Here is a 24,922-nt window from a genome sequence, read left to right as displayed (position 1 = left end):
GAAATCGATATATGATTTGCCATTCAGGAGTAGTAGATAAGATCTGATATCTAAAAAAGGAGTTTCTATTGTAATTCTCTTCAATATGTAAAATAAGTCACTGCTTCGCTATTTTTTAATTAATCATATTTTTATGTCATCATCCAAAATTCCATCAAACATCGTAAAAGGTAATTTTCCAGTGACCTCTTTTCCTGGCATGGACGTATTAAGCTGTCCAACCTCTTTAAAAGGGAGAGTGCCACACTTGTCCATGGTCTGTGTTTAGTATTACAGATCAGACCCTGAATATTATTACCCCCAACTCGTAGCCAGGTGTGGCGAGTGTGCATAGGTGTGATGTTCTCATCCTGTACAAAGTGTTCACTACAGCATATTCTTATGATTCATGTTTACATATGGATGAACTTTCTTTGCTATGCTGTACATATTGTACAGTATTTCCCAATGTACAGTGAAACATACCATAAGAAAATATAACTGGAAAAGAAAATATAATTTTAATAACTAATAACTGTCATACATTAATCCACAACAAAATATCTCAATAAATATATTTCTATGTATATATACACGCACATAAAAAGGTGAAAACACTGCAGATCATTGATCATTGAGAGAGAGCATAAACCGTGAAGCCTCTATGCAAAAGACATTTGGCACTTCAACAAATAAATTAACGGTTATACTATCCAAATCTACAGTTTTGTAAAAAGTTTCAAAAAAGGAAAATAGATTTCTAGTGTTCTCCAGTGATAACACATCACAACCTTAGGTGAGGTACAGTATGAGTGCCAACCTTCATGTTATACTGAACACTACAATGTATACATCGGAGATCTAGCACACAAGTTGGATGTTAGGAGGTAAACACCAAGGTACACGGTTGCTCAGGAGTTGAGAAGATTCCATTTTTATTTGGTCACATGCAGTCTACCACATTGCTTGAGCCTTGACCAATATCCCGGATCTGGCTACTTAGACAAGCACAGACAGCAACTCCTGCTCCAGCCCGGCAGTGAGCCACAGATCCAACCAGCTCCCATCTATTGTAGAAAAGGTAAAAATGACATTGTTATTTGACCTGAACACAAAAAGTCACAGGATGCAAGTCATTCATGATTTCTAATGTAGTAACCAAGATGAAATTGATATTCTAGAGTTTATTAAATTATTTATACTTAGGATAGCTAATCCATTGACTGTCCCATTCTGTGCACTGCAAACAGGCCATGAAAATAAAAAATGACCAGTGAAGCAGGACTTGTGAAGTAGCGGGTGGCTGGGAGCAAGAGCCCTGGCACCTGACTTATTATAATGTCGCCAACGTCGTCCATTATGTCGTTGTCAATGTCGTCTACGTCATCGTCAATTATGTTGCCTTCATCGTGGTCGGCACCCATAATATCGTTGTTAAGAGGAGCCCTCTCCAGGCTCCTCTTATCCGGAGGCATAACTACAGCAGTAGCAGCTGCCATCGGGCCTGCACCATCAGGAGGCCCCAGGATCCCATCTCACACACTACAGAATGGAGGATGTGCACCCGAATATACATATTATTCTGCACATTGTACTGTGGATGACGTGCATTGTTATATACATATTATGCTGCACATTGTACAGCATAATATGTATATAAGGGTGCACATCCACCATTCTTTAGTGTGCGAGATGGGATCCCGGGACCTCCTGATGTTACAGGCCCAACGGCAGCTGCTACTACTGCAAAAGAGGAGCCTGGAGAGGGACGATGGCATTTCTTATCTGAGCCGATTCAAGCTGTGTACTGTGGATGATGAGCGCTTATTTACATGTAGTATTTTAATGTAGTATATAAACCTCTCACTGACATTGGACATGGTACTAGCAAGTTATTGGTGACAGTGACTTGCTGACACAAGACTTACTACTACATCCAGCTTATGGCACCCGCACCAGAAGCTGTGGGTGTCAGCTAGATGTTACAACTGACGCCCATCACTAATACCTGCGACCGGAGATTGCTCCGTTCACGGGTGTAAACCCCTTACATGCCATGGTCACGCTGACCGCAGCGTGTAAGGGTCTTCTGAAGTGATTTGGACCCCACCATGGTGCTTACCAGGGGGGTCTGCAGCTCTAGGGTCTGACCAGTGCCCCAGGGCTGGACAATTTAGTCTGGACCTCAGTGCATTAGATAAAACAGTGCAATACATCTGTATTGCACTGTGTCAGATGATTAAAAGCTTGAACAAGCGATCAGAGGATCACTGGTGCAGGCTAACCTGTAAGAGGAAAAAAAACTTAAAACATTCTTTTCAATAAAAATTTATACATAAAAAAAATATATATATAATAAAATAAAGTCTCCTAAACACCAACATTCCCTATACATAACTACTACACACAACCCCCCCCCCCCCCCACATATTTGGTATCGCAGCTTCAGTAACAATCTACAAAAAATTGGTACCATTATTGGACAGCTCAGTAAACACAATATATATATATTTTTTTTGCATTTTTAAAAAATCCCTTCACTAAAATGTTGCAAAAAAGTTGTGCGCCAAAATGGTACCACTGAAAATAATAACTCATCCCAAAAAAAAAAACCTTTAAACCAGCTTTGTCAACCAAAAAGATGGCAATCTCCTAAAAAGATAGCGATACGAAAACAAATGAGATTTTCTCTATATTAGTTTTCCTTCAGTATAATTTTAAAAATATATATATAAAAAAATTATATAAATAAATTAGGTATCACAGTAATTGTAGTGATCTAAGACAATGAAGATACTTAAAAAGTGACAATGTAGATCTGAATGGTGCCTCCTATTCTATGCCTGGCAGTATTCCCATACAGCAGGTTACCACCACATATGGGGTATTGTTATACTCGGGAGAGATTAGTTGTTAAGCTTTGTGGAGCACTATTATTTAGGCACTGAAAGAGACCTGAAGCCTGAGAAGGTCCCTCATGAAAATGTGAAAAATCACATCTAAAGTTCTAAAATGCGAAATCATACTTTTAAGTCTTATACCATCCTACAAAAATGAGGACGCATTAAAAAAACCATAATCAACATAATGCAGACATTTGGTGAATGTTATTTATCAAGTCATTAGGCTGTTATGACTGTGATAAATAAAGGATAAATATCAGTTTCTTTAATAACTTTGGTGATATGTTTTGCGCTTATTTATTGAACTAACATGAAGTACAATGGGTCACAGGAAAACAATTTAACATATCCAAGTGATTTTTAAAGCGTTTAAAAGTTATAACCACTTATAGTGACACAGGGCAGATTTGCAAAATGAGCCGTATCATGAAGGTGAAAAGAGGCTTTGGTTAGAAGACTATTATAGCGGTGGTTAAAAACCCCTTACCGCCAAACAACAGGTATAAAATAAGAGCTTGAAGAAATCTACCACTAGGATGAAGGATTGTAAACCAAGCACACTTACATGCTGGTGTGTGCCAACTGACAGGATCTGCTTATCTTTTAGCCCCGCATGCCCTTGTTTTTACAATAAAAAGGCTTTCTACAATAACTTTTTACAATAAACTTATGCAAATGGAGTCTAGAGCCAGTCATTATTTTACAATTATGCTGGAGAGGCTCCGGGCTCCATTTGCACAAATTAAAAATTCTTTTCTAGTCAAAACAAGGGCAAAAGCAGGTGCAAGGGGCACACACCTTCGTGTAAGTGCGCTTGGTTTACAATATTTGATTTCCTTTAAATTCCGTTTTAAAATATCACATATGTATTGATATTGTGGCACGGTTTTTGATAGGGGGCAAGATCTTACGATCCAGGACAACCATTTACAAAAGCACTCAACTCCATATACATTACCTATTCATTATCGGGTCATAAGACTCCACAGTATTCAAATATGCATTTCCATTATGACCGCCAACTGCATATATTTTGCCCATTAAAGTTGCTATGCCAACTCCACCCCTTGGGGTAGTTAGCTCTGCAACATATTCCCACTTGTTGGAGCGTGGGTCATATCTTTCTACCGAGCTGAGGGGAGAATTGTCATCAAATCCACCTGCAAAAAAAGCAAAGCACAAGGTCAACCAGAGAGCAACTGGACCAGTCAGGTATATCACACACAAAGGATCTCTTGGGGAACAGTTCCCAGACTATTGGAGTAGGGATGAGGCACATGGATGCAGTACATCAAAAAAGGCATTCAGGCATCTGTTTACTGGGTCATAGGAGGTAAATATTACTCATGAAATATGAACCGTTCACAGGGCAAGTAAAGAGTAAAACATTTGCCCGCATTTAGACCATGGGGCCTTATTAAAGGCGTAAAAAACTGCCTGCACAAGTGTCCGTGACACTTGTACAAGCGTTAATGTGATCTATGGTCTATACACACAAAGCGACTGCTGTGGCTCTGATTTTCTGTCAGCGTTTTTTTCATGTGACGTGTTATATGGAATCTGTCGTTATGACAGCCTCGGGGCACCCCAAACATATTAAAGTGAACATACCAGCATGTAGGCACTTGCATCATGATTCGGGGGGCACTTTGAATTTTCCTCCTAGTGCCCACTGTTCCTGAGATATGAGCCCAGGGATCAGACTATTCCGTGTGCTGCATCGTCAGAGAGGAGGATTGCAATGGTGGGGGTGTGTGATTATGCTAACAACCTATGACACTATGCAATCAGCGGCAGAGGGAGTCAGAGAAGAGATACCTTTCCATATCTGCAAGTACACACCTAGCTGTGGCTGCCCGCTCCCGGCATTATGCATCTGAATTTTTAGGGTTTTTTAAAATCTAATTTATTTAATTTTTTTTTACTATTTTTTCCGGGCCCCTAGGGTACTTCTACCCTAGGCGGTCTGATCCTACCACATACTGCCATTTTACAGTATGGCAGTATATGGGGATTTTCCTCATTCGTATAATAATGTGCGAATCGCATATTGTAATGAATGGGTTAAAACGAGAGAGTGTTGGGTCTTCGGAAGACTTCACCAAGATAGCGGCGCCCATGCGAGGGAGATTTATTTGTCTGAGATCAGAACTGATTGGTTTCCATGGGGAGCTAGGGGAATTTTTAGGTTTTTTTAATATACCGTATACTCGACTATAAGCTAATTTTACCACAAAACCTGGTAAAACCTATATTTTATTTACTCGAGTATAAGTCGAGTTTGGGTTTTCAGCACATTTTTGTGCTGAAAAACTAGGCTTATACTCGAGTATATATGGAAATTAATTAAAAAAAGGGGTTGTATAACTTAAAGTGGCAAGTTGAGCATGTATCCTGCTGCTACATTCAATAGTATTCCAGTAGAAAAAAAACTCTTTTGTGACCAGAGCTCAACAACGAAAAAGACGATCCATGCACGTTTCCTCCTTATATGTGCACCAAACACAAGGGATCAGACATAGTGTAGACAGTTTCAAACTTTTAAAACTTTTATTTCCAGTTCTACTCACATATGTAGATAAAAAATGCGCATATCACAAATAACTCCACGAGGACGCATGGATCGTCTTTTTCGTTGTTGAGCTCCGGTCACAAAAGAGTTTTTTCAACAGGATTATTGAATAGTGGATGTTTGCTGGATCCATCTAGGACCGTTAAGGACAGCTCATAAGAGGGAAGGTGCAGCACCACGCAATTTTTGTTGGTTATTCAATAGTATTGGAGTGTCAGTAATTGCAGACAGAACTTGGCTACCTCCATCACCGTCATTGTGCGCTGTGCTTGGCAATTTCTGACACTCCCACACTAATGAATGGAGTTGCATGACATGTTTGACTTGACTCTCCACCCACAAGTGGAAAAGGGCCCATCTTTCCCAGATTGCTGGGTGTCCCAGCAGTGTCAGACCCTTACCCAACAGCCTGTTATATGCCATCCTGTAAATAAGGGATAACTTGCATAGTTGGTACAACTTGTTACTTCTCGTGTATAAGCAGAGTTTTTCAGCAAAAAAAAAAAAACCCAAAATACCCACATACGCAGCTTCCGGCGTCCCCGATGCTCCGTGTGGCTCCCCACGAGCACTCTGCCGGCTGGCACACATTAGGATGCCGATTACCTCATAGTGTGCGCTGGCAGAGTAGCCACGGAGAGCCGCACAGAGCATTGTGAAGCCGCAATGAACATCAGGAGCGCCGAAAGCGGAGTATGTAAGTTTTTTGTTTTTTTAATCTGCTGGGCAAACTGGGGCCTGTTTGGCTTTATGGATAGAAAAGGTCTCTAGGCTAGATACGGCGCCAAATGATCAAACTTAAAACCTTTTGTCTTTGTTATTAGCTTTATTAGCTTGAGCAAGACGAGTTTCGAGCCCGGGCCGGGCTCTTCCTCAGTTGCACGAAGTATGCAATAACATCAGTTTGTTGGGCTTATATAGCAATACATACATACATACATACTCCATAGATGATTCTTCACCAGAGACCAGGAAGGATCCACCAAAACCACTAAAATCTCGCTAAACGTGTTGTACCGGCTGTACAACAGGAGAAGGTGAGCACAACAACTCTCATTACTATTTAACAAATCTTTAAAGGATTTCACATGTTGCGCCCTCTCTGTATCTCTTCTTCTATTTGAGCTTCACTTTTCTGTTTGGCTTTATACCACAGGGGGCTGTGACCAATGCATTTCCCACCCTCGGCTCATACTCGAGTCAGTACGTTTTCCCAGTTTTTGGTGGTAAAATTTGGGGCCTCGTCTCATACTCCGGACGGATTATACTTGTGTATATATGGTATATGAAAATCGTAGAACTTTTATAAAACTTATTGTGAAAACTAAAGTAACCTTTCATTGTGGCTCAAAAAGAAATGTATATTACATTAATAGCATCTTCGAACATATTGACCAAGAGCACAATGCTAGTACCTTGGCTATTCACAAGTATTCCCACAAGTTCAGAAAAATGAATACCTACCCACAACATACAAGCAGCCATGAAGTTCACTAACTCCATTACCAGCTCTTCTCTGACCCATCTCCTTCACATCTACCCATTTGTCCAGATGTGGGTCATACCTTTCCACACTTGATAGGGAAGCAACGCCATCATTTCCTCCAACAGCATAAACATGATTCTAGAAACAGAAGTGAAGTTTATTACATCTCTTTGAGTGGGTGGAGAGAGGTCCACTTTACAGTAATAAATGCTAGGGTTCCTTTAATAATTATCATTTCAAAGATTCCCGCAGGTTTGGAGTTTGCCCCACCATTCCCAAGCAATCAATGGCATTAGTTTAGGCTACAAGATACCAATTAGGCTCTTTTGGGTCAGGTGGGTATTACCAGGTGTCTTCTCTAGTCAGGGATGGCCCACCGAACCAAAGAGACTAAACAAATGCCACAGGATTGGTGAGGGCTAGAATTAAAATTCTAACTGCAGAGTAGCAGGGTAGAATCAGGGTAGCAACAATGAAAAGGTGGAGGTGAAAGGTTGTCATTAAGATCTTTGATCCATATTACACAAAACACAATTGTAATCAGTTTTGGGGGAATGCGTTACCTACATGTATGTTGTAGGAATAGAAAGTAGCATTGTGGATGTGGCACTGTACCAATTCCCAGAGGAAAACCTTACTCCTACGTGGCAAGAAGGCTAATGGCTTATCCAGTTGTATGTCTGGGCACCACAGCTCTGAGCTGGAAACTTAAGCAGTCTTAGAAACAATGTTGTACTTGGAATCATAGAAAACCACACATTTTCAGTTTACGACAGAAAGCAAGAAGACATAAAAAGGAACTAAAATGTAAAATTGCTACATTTTTACCAATAAACAACAGAGGCCAAAAGTATTCAGTTGCAGTAAAATCTATAAATATCAATAAATATGGCTTCCTGTGTTCCTTCATGGAACATTACTGTTGTAGTAATTATCTGCCTATATACATACCACTAGAGCAACAGATCCAACCCCTCCACGAGGTGTGATCATTGGAGCCACAGATGTCCAGCGGTCAGATTCCACATCATATCTCTCCACATCATTGAAGCAAGTGTTGTCATCCAGTCCTCCAATAGCATATATTGGGCCCCCCAGTGATGACAAAGCAATGCCTCTCCTGTTCAAATGATAAACATTAAGAGACTAAATTTGCAAGTTGTAATTAAAAGGGTTGTAACAAGATTAAAATTTGCCACCTATCCACATCATGGCAAGTGAAAGCACAGAGACTTGCAAGGATAAAATATAAATAAATAAAAACAAACAAACATTGTAGTCCCCTTTCAATGCAATACAACTCCTTCATTTTCTAATACTAGATATGTGTTCCCACCTCAGACATTAATCACCTATTGTGTGAAAAAGCATTGGCTGTTATTTTAGCCCATTCCCTTTAAAAATAAGTGGATGTAGAAATAAATACTCATAGCAGGTAGGATGTAGCGGACACGTCCAACTGACATAACATAGGGCAGTGATGGCTAACCTATGGCACTGGTGCCAGAGGTGGCACTCAGAGCCCTTTCTGTGGGCACCCAGGCCATAACCAGAGATGACTCCAGGTATCTTCCTGCAGTCCCAGACAGCCCAGGACTTGCTGTGCACAGAGCTATATTAAAGTGACAGTGCTACCTGGGACTATTTTCTGCTTTATTGGTGTCCTCAGGTGCTGGTATCAATGAAAACTGTGACAGAGAAGGGAGTATAAATCACAAATTACATTTGTGTTGGCACTTTGCGATAAATAAGCGGGTCTTTGTTGTAGTTTGGGCACTTGGTCTCTAAAAGGTTCGCCATCACTGACATAGGGGCTGTGCTAACTAAGGATATCAAGAAATATGAGGGATGAACAAGTCCAACAAGCCAAAATACAGAAAAATCTCTTGGCCATGAAGGCTTTACATTAAAAAGAAGTCAATTATCTCTATACATAAGGAAAACAAGGAAATTAATCCTCTATCTTATAAATAGAGTCCACCTTTTGAGTATTGAAATGAAATTATATGTATTACATTAATATATTTAGGACTTTACTGTATGTAATAACCTAGTTTTATTGCTCCACTTACTAGAATGAACTTTTATGACCGATTAGCTGAGGGCAAGAATGACAGGGGGCAGCGAGTTTACAAAAATGTGCCAAGCTTTGCAAATTGTGAACAAAGCTTAAGAATGCTTCTGTTCTGCCATTCAACCAATCTGCCTGTAAGAGGTCTCAGAAGGGCACAGTAAAAAGGGTCTTTGTTCCGCATTCTAACACACACTGGCATTGTGCACAATTGTTTATGCCCTCCAAGGCTTACATTCATGAAGTCCATGACTGGGATTTCTAATGCAAATGATACATTAGCAATGCTTCAATTTGACCTCCAGAAGATGGACTACTAAGGAGTAACAATACTAACTTTTTTTAAACTAAAATTTTCTTTAAAGTTTGATTTATTGATAAACTGAACTAAACCACAGCCACAAGTATAGGTTGGGCATTCAAGCTCACCCAGATGGTCAAAAAGGGGTTATCCTTTTGTATAGCAAATTGATATTGTTCATTTCCCATTATACTTTTAGTGCCAATTCCTCACAGTTTTCGGTTTGTCAATAATAATCTTAATATATAGCACCATCATTTCCTGAAGCACTTTACAAATCATACGGGACAAATAAATAAGCTCTATATGTATACATGTTACCCAGGAGGGTAAGCGGCCACTTAAAGGTTCCTTCCCCATACAAATATGTCAGCCGTGGAGCCGTTCACAGGGCAAGTACAGAGAAAAACTTTTGACCGCATTCAGACACATGGGGCCTTATTAACCCCTTAACGACTTAGCCCTTTTTAGTTTTTTCACTTCCTTTTTTCACTCCCCACCTTCAAAACTCTATAACTTTTTATTTTTCCACATAAAGAGCTGCGTGATGGCTTATTTTTTGCGTAACAAATTGAACTTCATAGTGACGGTATTTATTATTCCATGCCGTGTACTGGGAAGCGGGAAAAAAATCCAAATGCAGTGAAAATGATGAAAAAACGCATTTGCGTTGTTTTTTTCTCGGCTTGGATTCTACAGCTTTCACTGGGGGCCCAAATATAATGTCTACTTGTGCCAATAACTTTTTTATACTTTCGTGTACGGAGCTGTGGGTAGTGTCATTTTTTGCGACTTTTGATGGCGTTTTCATTGCTATAATAATTTCATTGCTACAATACAGTTTTTGAACTGTACACAGGAGCCTGCCTCTAAGTAGAGGAAGATGGAGAAGCAGATGGAGGCTTTTCTGAAACTCCTAGAGTTTGAAACCATCAGATACTTCATTGCTTGGGACAGCAGCCTGCCACTAACCCCTTACTGACAAATGACATAGTACCAAGTCACGCTTCTGCTGTGGGTGAATGGAGAGGGCTTACAGACTGTGCCCTCTCCATAGCCGGTAAGTCTTTGCAGCAAACACTTACCGGTAAAACCCTCAATCAGTTGATAGCATTGCATCTTGGTGCATTGTTGATTCCCTGTGAAATCATTGTGGGGGGGGGGGGGTGTTGGAATTGCGCGCAATCTTCCGCCCAAGGCGGTCTCGTTTTAACCACCCCACAGTACAAGTAATACTTCTTCCTAGTACTGTACCTTTCCAGTTAATTTGAGGATGACGAAACAGCCACAGAGTCAAATTGTATGTATGTTACATACATCTCCACTACACACATGTTGTGGCGATACCTCCCTTAGTACGCCCACAGGAAGGGCAGTAAAGCAGCCATGACTTCATGATTTTCCTGCAGGTTTATCCTGTCCTGAGCGCTGCTGGACAGTCTGAGTGACTGGAGGCAACAACCACTTACATAAAAATGACATTACAATTAAATGTCACATTATTTAACTCACTATACTGTGTTGTGCCTTATTTCTAAAAATGGATGTGAAATTCCAAATAGAAATATTTAATTATTTCCACAGATAATAATTATTCTGTAACTAATATATGCTATTGCTGTTCAAGCTTGTGTATAGCGGATCTGTCCTTAAGTAGCCATTTACTCCCAGCTCCACCATTCAGCAGTTCTGATGTCGGCAGCGTGACATGAGGATATTCCCCGTCGCTGGCTGTCCTGTACTCATTTTCACCAAGAGGCTCCAGCCTCTTAGTGGTGGATCACTACAGGAGGAATGGACTCGGTGTGTGAGCACTCTAGGGCATGGTGTAAGGAGAAGGGGCATGATTTGGGTCATGACATTTTTGTGGCATGTGCCACATCCGGTGTCCCTCCATTTTTCCTAAATTAGGGTTGACATTATAGCCCAGTAGTGGATTATAATATAGGCGGTTTTAGCCCAGGGCTCAAGTTATTAAGGGGGCCCATGGCCATCTAAACCACCCACCAAATTTTATACTGAGAAGGACCTTTACCCATGAACTCATACATCTGTACCTTTTCACAATAGCCATTTCAAGAGATTTGAAAATCCGCCAAAAGGTCCCAAAACCATAGATTTCATATTATACATCCTATGTAGGAAATGAATTCTAGACTTGTAGGGGCTATAATATTTATAAAGCCCATGGCAAATCCATCCCTGGTGGTGCCACTAAGAAGTCAAAGCACATGGGACAAGCCTTAGTATATGGAAATTTTCTGCAGCTCCCTATAGGCTTTACCCCACTTTATATAATTTAAACATTAATAAGAATTTGTGTGTGTTTTTCAAGAACAAGAGGTTCTATGTAATTGGTTCCTGAATGCTCGGTTATAAGATGCAAAATCTGTAGCAAACACAGGGCCTTCAACTGTAGCTATGACCACAGACGTACAGGTTTCAGAGCCACACGCAGAAGAAAGGGAGAGGAAAGAAGGTATTCAATTATAAATGGGGTGCTCTAGGAAATTTAGGAATCAGAGAAAACAAGTTTTTCCAACATCTATCTCTCTTGAAAGTTGGAGGTATGCACGTAGATACATATATGCACATATTATATATACATACATAAAGAAAAAAAAAAACAAGAAAAAAGTAGGAGCAAGTGGCTTATTAACATGAGCCATGTGTCGAACAATAAAGGTCCCATGAGGACCAGATAGCTTCAAATGCATCCATTTTAACATTCAACTAAGCAGTCAGGTGTTCCATTAATCTCACATCTTTAACACGGGCGTATAAGTCCGCATAAGAAGGTGGGACTGGGTTTTCCAAAACAGAGAGAGATCAGATATTTAGCTGCGGTAAGGACATGAAGGAGCAGTTTGGACTATGGACATTTGCAGGCACTAAATTGAGTAAATGTACTGCGGGATCCATATGAAGTAAATCCGAGAGCAGCTTCCTGATCATAGCCCAAAAGTTTCCGATGGAAGATCACGTCCAGAATATATGAAAGAGTGAGCCTCTCTCCCTACCACAAAGCCAGCATGTATCTAATATATTCGAATAAAACTTATGAAGTAATTCAGGTGTATGGTACCGTGTCATGAGCAGTTTAATCTGGTTTTCTTTGTAGAGGGAATTAACAGAGCTTTTTTTTGGCATTGGACCATATGATTGGCCACTGTGCTAGGGAGAATTGCCTATTTAGCCACGTTTACCATTTGGTCATATATGCATGCAATGGTAAACTAGGCTTTGAAGGGGAATGAAGGATGCTGTAGCTGTAGAGATTAAACCCTTAGAGGATGCACCACTGGCAAAGGCTAATTCGAAGGTAGTCGGGTTCAGGACCTTATCAGGACCCAGGAGGGAAATCACATAATGTCTAATCTGTCTATATTGGAATAGCCCGCCTGAGAGGGCTGGGCGTCTCTCTACCAGTGTGGAGAAGGGAAGGATCTCACTTGTGCAGGTGTCTATGAAGTCTCTGACTTGGAATAAATAGCCTAAAACCAGGGCTGAATGCTCACCATAGATGTACTTTCTGGGAGATGTGGTGTAAAAAGGACAGGAGTGAGAGGGAATCGGAGAGTGGCTAGTTGGAATTTGACCCTACATTGAAGCCAGATATCCTTGGTAAATTGCATGGGTCCTATAAACATGGAAGAGGGCGTTTCATATAAGGGGCCCCAGATCAGGGTAGCTGAGATCACAGGCTGTTACAATTAGCAGAACATGTCTCCTTACAGGAAGTGCAGGGGGAGGGGAGACATGTTCTGTTCATTGTAACAACCAGTGACAAGACATCACTGAGGGGCTCTGGAGACACTCAAAGCCCCTGTGGCTTATTATCATAATTTTAAAAGTTTATTTTAGAAGGAAGAAGGCCATGGATAACAAATATAAGAAGACTACTACAGTAGGAGTGCCTGGATCTATGAGTAAACGTCCCTGGTTTATCATGCTGGATTTTCATGGTAAATTTTTTTGAAGTTATAATTGCAACTTGTGAGCTACAGTACTTCAGCCAAGGTGCAAGCAGAATTGCTATTGGAGCTTTGGATATCAGGTCCCCCCTACATCCGCAGATATATTCATATCTTGTATAAGTGTTTTTTTATAATAATCTAGCAGGCTCTTCTGCATTATAGAATTTTAACCAAGTCAGGCTGTAGGCACACAAACTATGGACTCATTAAGATGGGCATGTACGTTAACAAAAAAAAACCAAATGTAATCTGTGACCATGTCCATTTTTTTCCCTGTCTGTATTTCATTATTTTTTTTTTTTCACAAAAAAAAACAGTAATTTGCCTAACAACATTTGGGAAAAAATAAAACAGACCGCATAGGGATGTCAGCCATGTGCCATTTTTGTGGATCCATTGTCTTCTATATTGTCCACATGTGCAAAACAAAAATTACAGCATGCACTTTTTTCCCCCTAACTGTCTGCACATCTGTGAAAAAAATACAGACATGTGAACAGACCCACAGAAATCAATGGGTCAGTATGCCATCCAAAAAGAAAGAAATGGGCCCATAGTTTTTGTCCGTGTACCATCTAGCACACAGACAAATGCTTTTCTACAGGCTCATACACAGCCCTAGGCCCACATTTATCAAGAACAACGCAAACTGCAGTTTGCCTGTGGAGCGTGCAGATTCATGATTTGTGGCACACGTCCTGCTCCGACAGCGTGCGCCAACTTTTCTTTTTGTGCACCTTTATCATAGGGCAGGCAACACAATTCTGTTGGACACTGCATGATAAATGTGGCGCATGGTGCGACTTTACGTGCAGAATTTTGCGTCACCTCAGGTATAGTGCAACCATGACACAAGTGTGTGGCGTGCGACACATTTGTGCCTCGCACATAAAAGAACATGCAAATTGAAAACTGGTACAGGGGTTTTAGTACATCTCGGCCATAGTGTCCAAACAGCATTTCACACTACCTTTTTGTATTCATTGATGCCTTCATCATCCACTTATTTGTTAAAGGGTCAAATACCTCCATGCTTCCCAAATGTTCATTTCCATCATGCCCACCAACTGCATACACTTTACCTGCAAAATATATATAAAAAATGTTACAGCTTGATTTAAAATAGCATTTTTGCATACAACATTGCATTAAGTCACCATTATTAGGCAAATTAACTAAAGGGGATAATCCACAGCACCTTGGTTGTCTGTCTAGGACGTTAAAAGGGGTGTGCCTGCAGTAAACTGCACTAAAGGTTTTGCTGTAAATCACACCCACAGTTGATGCAAAGTTATAAAAACGTGTCACAGCCAGAGTTATTTCCAGTCTATCTAGTTTAATGCCGTCCATGTACTTTAGATACCAGAACTCTCAACCCACACGGTCAAACTTGCATGTGACGGGAGAAAACCACTGCCAGACTCCTGTGAAACCCAAAAGTAGTCCATCAAACTGACTGTACCATTGGCCCTGGAGGTTTAGAACTTATACAAGTCCCCATAAAATACTTCCAAGTGTCTTAAGAATGGGAAAGTACAGGATATGCGTTTCCTACAAAGATGGATTATTTAACCAAATCAACAAGATTCTTGTGGCCCAGCAAGAGAGTGTCGCCTATACAGTCAGTAAGGCTCTTTTCTTTTGCCTTCTCCAACAGGGAGTTCATACACTCAGTATATTTGGGGATACCAGTTTGCTGGTTTCTGATAACATTTATAGGTAAAGTGACCCTAATAGGAAGCTTTCCACTGACCTCCTACAGAGATAACACCCACATGTCTTCTGCGACTGTTCATTTCAGGTCCAAAGAACCAGCTGTTTTTGCTAACAGAGTAGCATTCAATGCTGCGAAATGGATCACCTGAGCCACCACGTCCTCCCACACAAAACAGGACACCTAATAAGAGGCATAAACGGATAAGCAGAAGAATAAAGTGCACTTAATGAATAACTGTCTTTACCTAAAGGGATCGTCCATTATTTTTTTTCCTAGTCTATTTTCCTAAGTCATCAATATCTGATCCGTATGGCACCAACACTCAACAGCTGCTTAGGTCAGCTGGAAGCAGATGGCACCCTGCTCTGTGTAGTGGCTGTGTGTTCCACCCGCAGAATCACTTCAATGGGTCACCTGACAGGAGGCATATGCACAACCACAACACAGTGCATTGCTGCCTTCTGCATCCAGCTGTGTGCACTGTGCCCTATTGACAATAGCCTTCAACAGCTGATCTGTCAGCTTATCCAATAAAAAGATACATAAAATAATGGACCACCCCATTAAACATATGCATACAAAACATTATAGTGCATCCAATAACATTTCCTGCAAATGTATATACTATGTAAATATACAATGCTTCATAAAATGTCTGCATTCGACAATAGAAAGTTTATGTGGCCTTGAGACACTTTTCTTTGGGGTTCTAACTATTGCAGCTTACATTGAAGGGGTTTGTTCTGCCGAAGGTCACATTGACATTGTAGATATTACTCCCCCTTATAACAAACAGATACACTTCTGTTCCCTAAACTGACTGAAGTAATCAGTTTTACTGGCAGTGGACTTGTTTATTGGCAGCTGTACATGTATTCAGCAGCTATGAATAGCCTGGAAATGTATTATGTTAATACATGCAATGGTTTCACATCTCACACAACATGAGAGATATGGGTCAGTGCTAAATGGTGATGAAATGAGGATTGTCCAAAACATAAAGTGACCAATAAAAAGCTAAAAAAACAGAAAGACTCAAGGACGTTATAGTATTGGGGGATTATAAATGCATAATACAACAATAACAAGGATTCCACTTACCTGCAGTCTGTTTCCTGGGGGTCGTGCGGATGGTGTATTCAAATTCTGGAACAGCCCGGCTGCTCAAGTGAAGGTGATAATTTCTTGCTTCGTCCAGAAGATCCCTGCATTTCAAGTCCTGTCTGATGATGTCTTCCTTGGCCACAACCGACATGAGGAATTCAATGGGCAAGAGAGGCAGCCGAACCTAAAGCACAGGGTATGGTAGAAAAAGTAATTAGATCTCAAATACTACTCAGGCAACGCGACTGCTTCCTTCTAAAATCAACTTTAAAATTATGCCAATGAGCTAGAAGGGCTCTAGGGAGGCAGAGCTATGATGTGCTACAGCTTTACAGGCTGTTATATTGCCTCACCGTGCTCTCTGAACATTTTCCTCTCTCCCTTTGCCTGAAGTAACCTCAGTGAAATGGAGGTGGGAGTGCAGAGTGTAACAGCCTGTGAAGCTACTTCAGGGAGGGGCTGTGGTAATGCCTCTAGTCTAGCTTATAGGAATAATCATAAAAGTTGAATTTAGAAGGAAGGATAACAAATGTAAGAATATTACTACAGTCACAATGCCTCGATCTATGAGTAAATGCCGCTGGTTTATCATGCTTTAATGGTAGATTTCCACAAAGTAGAAGGCAATACCTGGGATAGCATCTCATTGAGCCACACTTCATGGTGCTGTGGATTAGCACGGAGCCACTTTATAGCTGCATTGTAGACTTGCTTCTCACTCTCAATGTTCAGATCTCCAGACGACAACAGTTTGTGGAGATGTTGCGGGGACATACTGACAAAATCCTCACACTCTACCACCTCTGGGAAATGGTCACAAGCATAGCGATCAGCCATGTCCATCAAGTCTACACGATTGTGGCTTTCAGCAAAAGCCCTGACAGCCAGACAGTTAGAGGGGTGAAAATGAAGCTTCATATATTCACAACAAGCCTTGGCAACCAGTTCCACTTGCAGAATACAGGCTGCGTAGAGAAGGGGCTGAACGTTGTCAACAGTCAGGGTGACACGCGATGAATATGCAAACTTTACCAAGTCTTCAATGGCATCTCCATCAAAGTCACGGATCTCAATGAGCGTCTGCTTCGCCTCTGCCATATCAGACAAAAACATGGCACGGAAATATGGGATCACGCAGGCCAACACAAGTTTATGGCAAGGGATCAGCTTGGAACCAACCTATAAACATAAAATGAATTACTATGAATATATATTTTTATGCACAAGTACATCCTATCCCACCTTTGTTAAAGTATTTTAATCAGCCAGTGCCATAGCCACCAATTTCTTCTCTGAGCCCTATAGTTTATTGTCCTTGTACCCCACTAGCAAGCAGGATGTCACAGGATAATCGAAGGTCTTCCCTACGGGGACACTAACTTTTTTATGCAGTCTCAGGAGACAAATAATGGTATGCTGTTCCAGCAGAACCGCCATATTAAAGTTCTGGGTGTACCAAGGTTTGACACCTTATGGGATATAATAGAAGGCCTAGTTGTAACTTGTCTTGTGGCTATTAAACTAAAATCTCCTCAATCATCACATTTCACTTACACTTATAAATGAGCTATAGAAACTGATAATCAACCCTATACTCAACCTTGACATTAAGTTACAGTTCTAAGAAAGTTTTTATCTACAAATGAAACTATGAGCAGGTTATTTTATTACAAGTTAACCAGTCCACTGAGCAGGAATGTTCACACACAACTAAGCGTAGTAGTATTTTGAACATATGAATTGGTTTTCACCCATAAAAGGTCTTTACCTGACCATCATCCTAGGCAGTATTATATGCGACAACTGACACATACTCATACACACAGCATAATTACATTCATATTACCTGTCACAAGTGTGTTCCATAGACATCTTCCCACCATTTATTGGTAGAAATAAAAACCTGTGGGCATTTAGGCACATTATAGACAGGACACCCACATATTTCATTAGTATTTTGCATCCGTTTTTGTTATGTAGAAAACAGGTTGTGATCCAAGGGGGAAATAAGATATCAATGAAAGCAGCTTATGGGATATAGGTTTGATCCAACAACTGCTGTCAGGGACTGTACATTGAGGACTTGAAGTGGTTGAGCAAGTTATGATCTATCCACAGAACAGGGCCTTGCTTGCCAATTGGATGGGTCTGACAGCCGAAGACCCCTACTGCTGATATCCAGGGCACATTGCTGCTTCATTCATTCTTTATAGGACAGGCCGAGATAACCAAACAATGGTGAATGGGAGATAAAGTGTTTGTGCCAACAAAACAAGTTAAGGCCATATTGCACTGCCAATTATTAGGCCATTAGTTATATACACAGCCTCTCCCAATAGGTGAACTCACAGCATAAGAGAGCATTGATTATTGCTGTAACATCACACTAGGTACATGGGAACACGCTTCTAATAATAATAATAGTAAAACTGTATATGTCCAAATATCCACATGGGCAATCATTCAGATACATACAGCCCCAATAATTGCTATAGAGTTAAATAAGCATTGACATTACAGTGCATGTAAAGTTGCCCTAAGGCTTAGGACTTCTTAAAAACATATTGTTACTTATTGTAGTGTTGTACTTTGACAGCATTATACTGCTAAAAGGAAAAAAAAAAAAAAAAAGGTACCTTAAGTGTGATATCACACAGCTCTCCCACTTCATAGAAATGGAGAAGTGAGCTGTGAAAATCCTTCCAAGCCTCATCAGCTTCAAAGAGAAAGGAGCCATCACCCTCCGTGTCACTAGTGAAGGACTTGTCCTGCTGGAGCTTCCTTCTCCCCTTTGTATGCGATTGCTTGGGTTGTCCAGGGAGCATGGATTCCGATGCCATCAGAAGTGAAAAAAAGTCTCGGCAACCACAGATACTTCATATCAATGAGCATGGTTGACAATAGCAGCCATATTGATCTGTTAATATAATAAACATGTTTTCTGTAAATATCTGAGAAAAACACAATATCACAATGAGATGACACAATAACCCAAGACCTTGTGCGAATGCCATGGGTAACAATACTATACAGAAAGTAGATTGACCATTAGCAGATAGGTGCCACATTGTGCATTCAGAATTACAAAATAAGGGTCCAGATAGTTTTTTTCTTTGCACCTATTATCTATGCGGCCAACCTGAAGGTAAATATTTCTTCTACAGACCATCGTACAATGTCTTTCTTCCTTGCTAATAAACACGTCTGCATCCAACTAGAGAAGACGTTAATCTTCCGGCAGTAGTCATCATGGAACAGGGTTAATTGCAAGAGAAGACAGGAAAAACTTGCCTGCCTACTTCTAGCTATTGAAATGATACCATGAGAACAATTATCCAGTAACTATGGAAACGCTCAGTAATGAGCTAGATGTTGGCAAGTGAATCTAAACTTGTGTCCTACTTGAATCTAGTGAATGTATAATAACAATACTATAATAAGCATCACTGGTATAACCATGACTGTCCCACATGTAAATCTATGGAAAGAAGGCACCTTTAAAAAAAATCATGCTGCTAGATGATATCATGCTGCTGCTTTGCCTTTAATGAAGTGATAACAGGGGGTTATGGGCATCTTAGAGGGCATATACAGTCAAATATGATATAATCTCAGTCCACATTCAGTTGTATACAAGATGCAGAATACCGCCAAGCATAGAGGAGAGAAAAAGACTTCAGCTATGTAGGTCTGAGAAAGCTGGGTGTTGAGAGTAGCGCTGCCTTGTATAAGAATGAGCAAGACGTAATCAGTGAATAGTATTAAAAATACAGGACAACTAATTTAGTCATCAGAATGATGTCTTCCTCAGGTAACTATCCTGCCTCATCGCCTGATTCATACTCATTCGTTATCAACTGGTAGAAGGTTATTTGATGAATAAGCACTATCCAGTCTTAATTATACGGGTTCATCATCTGAAGGTTATCTGACCTGAAAATAACATCATTGTTGTATTGTTCCTACAATACAATCTAGTGAGACACCTCCTTGAGTCATGAACTTCCTTTTATACCAAGACAGCACCACTCTGAAGACCTAACTTTCCCAGGCGCATTTCACTTGCAGCTATCAAAAGTCCTCACGTACAATTGAATAGAAAATAAAAGATATGTTGATACATTTTATTATCTACCTACTGGGCTGCATATGGTATGCCCACCCATGGTCCAATGCATAGAAATATAGGGAGGGGGAATTTATGAGCTGGATACTGGTGTTTTGGTTGAATTCATGTAGCATTTGCAAATTTTTCAGGCAATGCTCAGGAATTTACCAGTAAACATGGTTTACGCCCAAGATTCCTTTCGCATCCATACATTGGCACATTGGAAAAAAAATAAATAAAAACACTGGATTTGACAAAGAGCGTGGACTACAAAAACAAATAAGGTGCAATAAAAAGACACAAGGCAGAAAAAGAGAAGGGAAAAAAAGATAAATGACCCCCATAAAGTCAGTTGGGATACCCTTTTTGGGCATGCTGGCCCACCTTGACCATCAATCATCTGTTATCCAGGTGTGTTGCACATATAGTTGAGAAACACACAACACCCACTAAAATCAACAGGATCCATATAAAGCACTGATGTCAGTAATTCTATGGAGTGACAGATGCTCTCTGCACGAATATCCTCCCCCCCCCCCTCCATACAGAGAGGTCTGGACTCAGGGCACTATAAGTGATAACCATGTCACTTAGCAGTCAGTATAAAACGCACAATATACCATAAGAAAAAACTTGATGCTCTCAGACTTTTGGTTAAAAACAGGAAAAAATATTGTGTGAAAGTAAAGGATAATTAACTATTGAAAGGCTCTGATGTGACAACACAATGGCAATGAAGAATCTGCCCTAGGGACAGGAGCAATAGATGGCGCTAGTGTTTTGTTGCTATACAGCACAGATGTACATTCATACATACAACCTTAAAGGGAAAGTCTGATGTATTACAAAAAAAGTCAATATTTTCTTGACATGACAATGAATGTTTGCCATGATATGTGCTGGCTTCATTCTGGAAAGTGTTCACTGCAGATCTCCCCAACCCTTGCTTCAGATGCCACCAGGACATTGCCTCCCAAATGATGATGAGAGGGATTGTGTACTTCCTAGTATTCCCCTTACAATATTCTGCTATTGTAGGCCAGGGGTATAAGGAGAGGTGGCAGCAATGAATATGCCATGGTGGCACCCACTAGTCACGGCGTTATCTGTGCACATGCTGCATGGTACTACAGTAAGTTGGTGCACTCTCTTATGTACAAGGATCGTCTATAACAATGAAGGAGGCCTCCCATAAAACATACACGTAAGTGACAGTGACAACAGCACAGCTACAAGTAGATGCTTAGCTTTTGTTGTCAGCTGCCATGTAAACACAGACACTAGTACAGTACAGTGCAGTGCACTGCCCCGGGTGTAGTAAGCAGTCACCCCGGAGCACACGTACAGCAGCACTCACATCACTAGCCGCTCTCTCACCACTGCACGGACGAGCAGCCTCCTCTCCAGGGCTCAGCAACTGCTTCTACTTTCAGTCGCTTCTTTCCCTTGTGAAGTCTAAGGAGCATGCGCAGCTATTTTGCACCGCCTGCAGGATTCCCAGGCGGCCATCTTTGTTGTGTGCGCTTGCCAGTATGTCGGCCGTAAAGCGAGTAAGTGAGGGAAGAAACGCCCCGCGAGTCTCAGCCGTGTTATTAGATAGAAATGACTTTCCTATCGGAGAAAAGTTACAGGGAAGCACGTTGTCCTCAGTAACCAGTCAGGGACTGAAGTAGTCCTGAATAAACAATATTTGCAGCTCTTGTTTCTGCTCTTTTATGGTATTCATTTTAATTTAAGAAAGTAAAATGAGAAAAAAAACACTAAAAGAAATAGCAGTGAGCTGAGGATTAAAGACTTACCAAGACTGCATTTACACACAGAAACCATATAGCTCAAATTCGCTTTTTTGCACAAAAATGGTGCATTTACAAGTTACAGTTTTTGACTTTTTTTATAGGTAAAACTTGTATGGCCTTTAAAACACACTTGTGATATGTGGTAATATATTATGGGATTTGTGACTGCTATTTGCATTCAAACATAGTTGTTTATGGACAAATATTACCAAATGCAGTGGAATTGACACAAAAACCATTGGTGAGATGTATTAACCCATTTCTGATCAGGCCTGAAAAGGTTTTAATGACTGGAACATTCTTAGTGAATTTTTAGACGTTGGTCGGGGACCAATAACTTCTATTTTCTGTGCGATACCTTAAACATTTTTGCAGCATTCTTTTCCTGACACATAGGGCTAGAACGATTTTTTATTGTAATGTATAATGTATATATTTTTTAAATTAACTCATTAGTTAAATAAAGGGAACCTGTCACATTTTTCACAAATACAGCTATTGGCAGGTCCCTATAGTGCCCTATTAACTAAATGACACCCTTCTTTTAGCTAAAAATAGTTTCTCTCACATTCCCATGAAATCCACTTTGTAACATTGCCTTTCACATAGGGGCAGATTTATCAAGTGTCTGAAAGTCATAATATTTCCAGTTGCCCATGGCCACCAATTGCAGCTCAGCTTTCATTTTACCAATGCTCATAGCTGTGATTGGTTGCCATGGGCAACTGGAAATATTCTGACTTTTAGACAATTGATAAATCTGCCCCATAGAGTTGAGAGGGACATTGACAAGATTACAAAGCTGATTTTATGGGGATGTAAGAGAAACAACTTTTAGCTAAAAGAAGTTTGTCATTTAGTTAATAGGGCTCTATGAGTATCTGTATTTGTTAAAAAATGTGGTGACATTCTCTTTAATTCCCCGTGAGGTCATAAAAGACTCCTGGGGGACATTTTCACAGTGTTTTTTTCTTACAAGTTTTCCACTGTAACTGGGGTATTCATATGGGCCCCAGTTACTAAGGAAAATGACGCACTAAGTGGGCAAATGTACTGGGTAAGCATTGCTTTACCCTTGCAAACACAGAAAACCCACGTTACCACTGGGTCTACAGCTCAGCTATTCACCGTGTAGAGATACTTCAGCGCTATGCAGTAAAGAAAGGAGAGGCGGCGCTATGCAGACATGAAGGCAAGATTCTTTAATAAAGCAAATATAACAAAGTAACACATTCTCCAATTCACTGTTGTTAATGAAAATAAAGCATTTCACAGATCTAATTTAACCTGTGTCTATGAGTCCTTGGATCCGACCGTAAATCATGTGACTATGGTCAGATTCTTCTCATGAATAGCTACATACTGCAGTGCTCTCTGTCTCCTGCCTCTTCCCTTTGCATTACAAGAACAGCTCAGACACAGGCACCTCCTGCAGACAAACAGCAGTGTCCAGAGACTTACTCAACAATCTACAGACAGATAAGGTCTTAATCCGGGAGGGAGACATATAGCAGAGCTGGAAGTGCTAGTGTGTTTTATATCTATTTTATGGATCTAATCAACATGATTAATCTGGTGCAGTATAAGATTGGTCAGTCATACTTTGCACCTTCTATCAGTTGTTCTAGTTTGCTGCCACACAATGTATAATTTTCTAGCACAGACACATTTTCTGTCAATACCCCCTTATATCATGACCACCAGTGGCAGATTAAGTATCCCATGGGCCCTGGGCTGTTCACACGACTAGGGCTCCCCCAGCGTCCAAACCAACCTCATGCCACAAGGCCTTATCTCCTCCAACTGAAGACACCACCGCAGCCAGTACTGGCCTCCCCCCTTAAATGAAATGTCCACAGTAAAGCCCCCCTTTAATGAAATGTCCACAGCAGATGCTCCCTTTACAGAAATGTGCACAGCAGAGCCACACCTTTGCAGGAATGTCCACAGATGAGCCCCCTTTTACAGAAATGTGCAAAGCAGAGCCCCTCATTTGATGAAATGTCCTCTACAGAGCTCCCTTTGATAAAATGTCCACTGCAGATAATAATTCCTTTACTTATATAGCGCACACAGATTACACAGTGCTACACAGAGTTTGCCAATTCAGTCTCTGTCCCCAATGGGGCTCTCAATCTAATCAACCTACCAGTATGTTTTGGAGTATGGGAGGAAACCAGAGGACCCAGAGGAAACCCACGCTTATATACTTTAAAGAAATGTCCACTGCAGAGCCCCCCTTAACAGAAATGGTCACAGCAGAACCCCCTTTAATGAAATTGCCACAATAGAAGGCCTCTTTTTAATGAAATGCCCATAGAAGGCCCCCTCCCTTTAAGAAATGTTCAAAGCTGGGCCCTTCCCTTTACAGAAATGTCCACACAGAGCCCCCTTGAAAAAAAAACACCACACTCACCTCTGACTCCTTCTCCCTGAGGCTCTGTCCTCTCCTCTTCCAGCCCCACTGCATACACTATGACCTTGTCATTAGTTACATAATGGATCTTAAATAGTTTGATTTTATGAATTATAAAATGTTATGGGCTTTCTAAAGTAGGTGGAATTATCACCAAGTTGGCCACAACTGCAAAACACAAGTCCCATGTGACATTTCTAGTCGGTTCTCTACCACTGTGCTATGTGGCCCGATTGTTTTATAACTGCCTTTTTGTTGTTGGTGTTTCTGCATTACCTGCTGTGGTTTTTAGGTCCCAGCTGTGGTAATTTGTGTTATCCTATCAGGAGTAGTCGGGCTCCATTTAATTCTGGTTTGTCATTCAGTATTTGCTAGGTATTGTTGTATTTGCAACTTATCCCTGGCTGTATTCTGTTGGAACATCTATACTTTCTAGTAGCTTGTTACTTCGTCTGTGTTGAGAGATTCTGAAGTTTGTCTGTTTCTTGGATG

The 24,922-nt window shown here is 40.7% G+C and overlaps 1 protein-coding gene across 2 annotated transcripts; it reads right to left on the bottom strand.

Moving 5' to 3' along the window:
* Positions 1 to 477: 477 nt before the first annotated feature.
* KLHL8 (kelch like family member 8) lies at positions 478 to 21,715 on the bottom strand. Of its 2 annotated transcripts, none has more exons than XM_072116506.1 (10): positions 21,576 to 21,715; positions 18,747 to 19,027; positions 16,741 to 17,289; positions 16,108 to 16,294; positions 15,043 to 15,186; positions 14,260 to 14,371; positions 7,892 to 8,060; positions 6,919 to 7,078; positions 3,841 to 4,042; positions 478 to 1,046 (listed from the first exon to the last, which is right to left on the bottom strand). In XM_072116506.1, exons 2-10 carry the CDS (start codon positions 18,948 to 18,950, stop codon positions 923 to 925), a joined length of 1,851 nt encoding a protein of 616 aa, XP_071972607.1. In that variant the 5' UTR covers positions 18,951 to 19,027; positions 21,576 to 21,715; the 3' UTR covers positions 478 to 922. The 2 variants fall into 2 exon arrangements, with proteins under 2 accessions (XP_071972607.1, XP_071972613.1); XM_072116512.1 differs by having other exon boundaries at positions 21,596 to 21,707.
* Positions 21,716 to 24,922: the final 3,207 nt, after the last annotated feature.

The sequence above is a fragment of the Engystomops pustulosus genome, chromosome 1, assembly GCF_040894005.1.
Source record: "Engystomops pustulosus chromosome 1, aEngPut4.maternal, whole genome shotgun sequence".
In the NCBI taxonomy this organism is placed as follows: Eukaryota; Metazoa; Chordata; class Amphibia; order Anura; family Leptodactylidae; genus Engystomops; species Engystomops pustulosus.
This window is presented reverse-complemented; position numbering and strand designations above follow the sequence as displayed.

Bases quoted from the DNA above. Each gene is read 5' to 3' on its own strand.
- KLHL8 (XM_072116506.1), bottom strand. From the start codon at position 18,950: ATGGCATCGGAATCCATGCTCCCTGGACAACCCAAGCAATCGCATACA. The intron at 16,295-16,740 runs GTATTGCCTTCT...CCTGTGCTTTAG, and splicing joins TCAATGAGATGCTATCCCAG to GTTCGGCTGCCTCTCTTGCC. The intron at 14,372-15,042 runs GTCAGTGGAAAG...TATATTTTGCAG, and splicing joins GGGTGTTATCTCTGTAGGAG to GTAAAGTGTATGCAGTTGGT.